The sequence below is a fragment of the Dreissena polymorpha genome, chromosome 3 (assembly GCF_020536995.1).
Source record: "Dreissena polymorpha isolate Duluth1 chromosome 3, UMN_Dpol_1.0, whole genome shotgun sequence".
Taxonomy (NCBI): Eukaryota; Metazoa; Mollusca; class Bivalvia; order Myida; family Dreissenidae; genus Dreissena; species Dreissena polymorpha.
Genome location: NC_068357.1, coordinates 65,609,600 through 65,616,406, shown reverse-complemented (window position 1 = coordinate 65,616,406; position 6,807 = coordinate 65,609,600). Strand labels below are relative to the sequence as shown.

The 6,807-nt window shown below is 35.2% G+C and overlaps 1 protein-coding gene across 1 annotated transcript; it reads left to right on the top strand.

Moving 5' to 3' along the window:
* Positions 1–4,840: 4,840 nt before the first annotated feature.
* On the top strand, positions 4,841–6,252 carry LOC127874374 (alpha-(1,3)-fucosyltransferase fut-6-like). Its single transcript, XM_052418646.1, has one exon. The coding sequence runs from the start codon at positions 4,939–4,941 to the stop codon at positions 6,238–6,240; it is 1,302 nt and encodes a 433-aa protein (XP_052274606.1). The 5' UTR covers positions 4,841–4,938; the 3' UTR covers positions 6,241–6,252.
* Positions 6,253–6,807: the final 555 nt, after the last annotated feature.

Genomic DNA, 6,807 nt, shown 5'->3' with positions numbered 1-6,807 from the left:
CCCCAATACTATGCTATTCGAGCTATTTACATATTTGGCTTTTTAATAACTGCCTGAGACGCTAATTAATTCCCTCCCAGATCTGATTTAACATTCAGATTGTGTTATATAACAATATAATTAAAACACTAAAGACAAAAAAACGCACTAAATAACCGTTCAGAATTCTTAGGTTTAACTGACACCCAAGTCAATTAAAAAACTTGAAATTTTTATTTCATCAAGCTCATAACCCTTATAACAACACACAATAATAGTAAGAAAATTCATTAAATAATTTGTCTTTATTTCTCGATTTTAAAACCTTTTAAATATGTGCCTCATATGGTATTTAGTATAATGGATTACATTCATTACTTTCAAAAAGGCTATTTTTAAATTGTATATTTAATAATATACAGATTATTGCAAGTTTAACATGCATGTGAAAGAATATTACAATTTAACTAAACACGTACTTGATTGTGAGAAGAAATTTAAGCAGATTTATATAATTTAAATGTAAAAATGCAGATTAATATGCCTTTCAAAATAATTGGAACACTGTTGTTTCTAATCATACGTGTCTGTGCAGTCCGCACAGGCTAATCAGGGACATCACTTTCCGCTTTAATGGTATTTTTCGTTTAAAGGAAGTCCTTTTTTACCGAAAATCTAGTAAAAGCGGAAAGTGTCGTCCCTGATTAGCATGTGCGGACTGCACAGGCTAATCTGAAAAGACACTTAACGCACATGCATCATGCCCAGTTTTATCAGAACAAGACACATATTAATAATGTTTTATTTTCCCCAATTTCATGGTTTCTTGCAATATCCAATCCAAAAGTCAATAAAATCAAATTCAATGGTATCGAACTCCTTTTCAAAGTCGCTGGTCATCAAGACCAGGGTTATTTTTAATCTTCTTTCATATAATAGTCTGGTATACCCACCAATATATCTGCCTTTGCAAAAACCTGTCGCAGGTTTAGAAATTAGGTTATCGCGGAAGTTTTTTTATCTGTTAGCAAAAATCCCAGTCCCAAGCTGTTCAATTGAATTTAAAAGCGAAAAAGGCATTCGGCTTTTCACAAAATGTCTTGGTTTATCATCTTTAGGTTTTAATGTGATTATACATTATTTGTGAGTTACTGTATGGTTACAAAGGTAGAACCACAATTGAATCTTTTGTCTTTTGTCTTTTGAATCTTTTGTCCCCCAAAAAATATTCTGCTGCAAAACCTCTTGATCCATGACTTTTATAACGGTTCATATTTTTGTAGTAATCGATATTTCTTTGAGTGTTGGCAAGCATTTTAATGCTTCAGACTGTATATCGCCCAATTAAAAAGTGTTTACGCCTGAACATGTTAAGATAATAAAAAACATACTTTGTATACAATTATATTGTAAAACTCTGCAGCTTGAATAAAATACAGTAATTGTCAAGTAGACGCTGACCTTTTTTCAATGTAAGTGAGTGATAATTTTGTTAAAGACGTATCAGTGTTAGAAAAGTATTTTGTTTTTTTTTCTCGCCCTCAACAATCTATTTTGCCTTAGGCTCTAATGAAAGTATCATTCATTTTCCTGTTCCAAATGTTTAAGTGTTTTTGATTTTTTCGCGTAAATTTATCTTAGTTTGGGATGCTAGTTAATTTATACATAATTAAATTGAAATCGTATAAATAGAACAATGAATTGCGCATACACATACAATATAATTCAAATGATTCATATTGAAAATATTGCGTTAAAATACGAGGATATAGTATACCTGATACACTTGAAAGACTCCTCTCTGAATTATTACATACATGTAGTTAGGTCGGTACAAATAAAAGCCTGTTCTATAAAAGCATGTTCAGGGTGCAGGATCACGTGACTTTTGGGGTTCCACCTTTTATGGATTTAAACGACGGTAAGTTGTGCTTTACTTCAAATAACTTTTAAAAACAAGTTTTCTTAAGAATTTCAACTAGTGCATAAAAGACAGATTTTTATGCTGCTTACGGCAATGTGAAATACATCAGATTCACTTTATTTAATAAGCATGTGTTCTTTTTCAAAAATTCCAATTTTACTGCATTCATTGCACACGGTTATGTGTAACGCAACGTGAATGTTGTCACTGATTTCAGACGTATTCAAAGATTTATTCTTATAACTTAAGATATCGGCACAAACTGCAAGAAAACCTGTCTTTTCTGCACTATAGATTTTGCAAATTTATTTCAATAACTTGAGATATTTGCAAAAAGTTCTTAGCGGCTTGATTACATTAATTCTGTCCAGCCCATGTGTAAACCAATGGAAACCCCGTTGATTCTGCACCCTGTGTTAACATCGGGTCTTAAAGTTTCATGAGTCACTGCACTTGAATAACACCAACACAACATTCTCTTCACTTTGAGTGGTTAAAGATTAAAAGATTTGCATTGCATTCAGTTTGGTTAAAAGGAGAAAAATGATTTGTTTTCTCGATAATGTATGTACATAATACGATTTTGTTGCCCTTCGCATTAAAGGGATACTGCATGGATTCTTTGATGTGACAGAATACAATGACAAGTATCGCAGAGTATACATGTATGGACAAGACTCAAAGAAAGATATAAATATCTGATTTGCTCGCCCTTTCCATTAAGAAGCCTTTTCACAGATTTTTGCATGTATTGAAGTTTGTAATTAAATGCTTTATATTGATTCATGTAAATATTGGATCTAAAAAGCTCTGGTAAAGAAAACAAGAATAAAACTAAAGAAAGCAAAAAAGGAACCCTCAACTGGGCTCGAACCACTGACCCCTGGAGTAAAAGTCTATACTTTAGACCACTCGGCAATCCGTGTTCATACCATTAGTGATGTATTTATACTTTATAAACACTCCTCTAGGATAACAAAATATAACGACAACAAAAGAACTCTCCAAGTTATTTAATAGTTTAAAATTGCACCGATTTATAATTTTCAGGTTTTTAAATCGTCAAAAGATGCATTAAATCGATATTTTAGAGCATGGTAAATGTTCCGTATTACGGTTTCCTCACAAATATGAATATTACAATAAAAAATTGCAAAGCAGAAACTTTTTTTCTAATTTTGTCAATTTATCAAAACGTGAAAAGGCCTCTTTAAAGGGATACTTCAGTGATTTCATACAGGGAGAACTAAATATTCCACAATCGCTGCATCGGGTTTTTAATCAGGCAATATGTAGTTAACGAATTCTTCAGATATACATAACATTTCTATTATAAATGCTATTCTTTTTGTGAAATTACAAAAACAGTTTTATACATATATTTATGTGAATATCTTCATCTTGAAAGAAAGTTGTTATTTTAGATGTGATTTAAAAAAATAGAATTGTATTCATTATGATTAGGTCTTTTGTTGTTTTTATCATTTAACGCTATGTTTGTATTGATCTGTTCATCCATCTTTTCTAGGGCTGTTTGTGTTCGCTTGTTTTTCTCTCATGTCTTAGTTTTAAAATTCCATGCTTTTTATTTGGAGTGCGATTTCGTTTTTGTTGTTCTCCTTGATGCTTTTTGTATTTTCTAGTTCTATTTGAAAGTTTTATTTAATTTTTTAAAGAGTTCTTCATTCATGATTTCCACTTCAGTCATAATCGTAGTAACTGTATTTGCTTTCAAATTAGCAATATCCTCTTTTTAATCATTTGTTTAATTTTATCTCTCATACCTGTTTATGCGGGCTCCATGGTGTCAAGCTATCATTAATTCTGTCATTACTGACCTCATAGTTGTTTTGCTGTATTCGATCATTTCACTTTGCTGCCGTTTGTTTTGCTTGTTAATACTTTGCGAATTTAGTTGAGCCTTAAGTATTCATAGTCAGCCGGTGGTATATTTATGTTTTCAGAATAATTTGAGGTGATTATTGTGTACCGTAAGTAGTCATAGGTGATCAATAACTGTACACGTTTACCATTATACAAATTTTTGCTGTAACCACGTACCCGGTTTATCGTCAATTAATAACTAATTAATTCATTAATAGATCCTTAATTTTTTTTAATATAACTTACTTTTAAAAAAATTTCTTAGCTCACTTTTCCAGGGAAAATGATTTTATTTCATTTTTTACAAGTTTTTAATTTATTGTTCTGTATGAAAATTAGCCCATTGTACAGTTCATATTATTCCAAACATTTTCATTTAAAAACATCCTGTTTTATTACTTCTTTGTGTGAGTATAAATCACGTTTTTAAATGGCATGAGAATGTATATTTCTGTACATTTTTGGATGAATTGTTCTTCGCTGAATCGCACTACATTGCCCGATTTAAAAAAAATAATGCGTTATATGCTGAACAAACATATACAACCTAATCACCATGTAAAATTATCCATGAAATTTCCAAACATCCGGGCCTGAGCGCCACTTTGGATGTTGCATTGGCTCATTTATTAATGCATCTCAAAAAGAGATGGGGCCCGTGATTCACGGCCGTGACCCTGCTTGCCTGTCGAATGACCGAACCTACAAATCTGGGTACGAGGAAATCTTGATTTTCCGCACCTTTGACATCTATCACCTTCAAAACCAGTGTAACCAGTTTTTTAATCACACAAAGATAATAAATACAGTCATGTACCCTTTCACTTAGCTTTCAAATCGATAGCAGGCTACTATTGCAACGTCGTTGATTTGACATACTTTGAGACGAACCCTTAACTTATTGTGCAATCGTAACACTTCGTCCATCTCCGGATTCTCCGTAAAGAGTAGACCTTATGCAATAAATAGCCGGTTGGTTCAGCAGAGTGCTTATTGTGATCGGAATCCATTGTGTACACACCGGTCTTACTGACAATAACGTAGTGACGTCACCATCTATGTATGTAATGATCGATATCGAAATAAATATCGACAGTCATTGGAAATTTGAGTTACAAAGTTTTAATGTATTATAAGTGTAAGCGTGAAAAATGAAACTGAATGTGCGATATCTAGCTTGCGCTATAGGGATGTGTACAGTTTTAAGCATTTTGATAAACATGGTTTTATTTGAACCGTTATTTAACCGTACAAATGGATCTTTATTTCTGGATAAAGCAGTTTTCGCGAAGGAGCATGCGCTAATTTATCCTACGAACCTGTCTCTAGAGAGTTCACAAAATATTGACAGTGGTGGTGACGAAACGTTCGCCATTCCCAAAACTCTTATGAATATCCAAGTGAACTTCAATAATACGAAAAAAAGGTTTAAACCCGATGACCCGAAGAAGATTGTTTTAAATTTCAACGAGGAGCCTTGGACCTCGGTAGGTGAGGCGAACATGTTGTTTAATAGGTGTGAATACAACAACTGCGAAATGACAACCGACCGTTCCAACTTGAAGACTGCATCTGCTATATTATTCAATTATTGTCACTCTAACATGGGCTACCACCCACCAATCACCAAAGAGGAACGGAGCCCAGACCAAGCGTGGATCTTCCGGTGTCTGGAGACGCCAGTGCACTTCTCGTTTGACGATTACAAGCAAGAGGCATGGCTCGGAATGCTTAACTGGTCAATTTCTTACCGGCTTGACTCCGACATTCCACAGACGTACGGCACTTTAGTCACCAGACGACAACCGCTATACAAGGACTACCGCGCCATCTTCCGATCAAAGAACCGGACCGCCCTTTGGATGGTGAGTAACTGTTACGTCCAAAGTCAAAGACTGGAGTACATTAACGAACTGAAATCGCATGGGTTTGAAGTCGACGTGTACGGAGAATGCGGCAAGGGATTTCTTACCAATGAACAGTTCTTAGAACTTCTGCCGCAGTATAGGTATTACCTTTCGTTCGAAAATTCGCTATGTAATGATTATATAACCGAGAAATTCTTTCAAAGGTATAATCATGACTGGATAACCGTTGTCAGAGGGGGTGCTGATTATAAACGTCTGATTCCAACAAATACTTACGTTGACGCTGCGGACTTTCCACAAGCGAAACAATTGGCAGAGTACTTGAAGACCCTCGCTATCGACGAAGAACGATACGTGAGCTTATTAAAAGAAAAGGATACATACGAGGGCATCTTTCGCTTAACAGTTCATCATATGTTTTGCAACATGTGTAGGCGGCTTAACAATTTGGACGACTACAGGAAGTCTTATGTAAATGTTAGGGACCACGTTGAAAATGGCCAGTGCAGAATGCCAATTGACGTGATCAATCCACACAGCAAGAATATGTACCGGAATTCCGAACGAACGTTCTATAAAACATAACAAAGGGTATAACTTGATGGCAAAAATTCAAAATACCATACTCTTAGCCATGTTGTTGTGTTATAAGTCGTCAGTCCAACCCCAATACAATACAGTCGTGTTCTGAGAAAACTGGGCATAATGTTTGTGCGTAAAGTGTCGTCCAAAATAAGCCTGTGCAGTCTGCACAGGCTAATCAGGGACGACACTTTCCGCCTAAATTGGATTATTGCTAAGAAGAGACTTCATTTAAACGAAAAAAGTCATAAAAGCTGACTGCACAGGCTAATATGGGACGACACTTTACGCACGAGCCCAGTTTTCTCAGAACGCGACTCAATAGGTTTGCCAGCGTCAACTCGTAAGTCCGTCTGTTTAGTTGAATCTGTCTCGAAAACTCCAAATTAGCTTTAAGGACTAGTCCTCATACCGTGATTCGAACTCAGGGACCTTCGAAAACGTAGGCATCTAGCACTCGCCTCGTAAGCGATGGCTCCCGGGATCGAGCCCCGGTCAGAGCAATCGACCTTAACAAGAAGGGTCCCGGGTTAGAATCCAAAAACCATGGACCACTCTCGTATGAGGCGA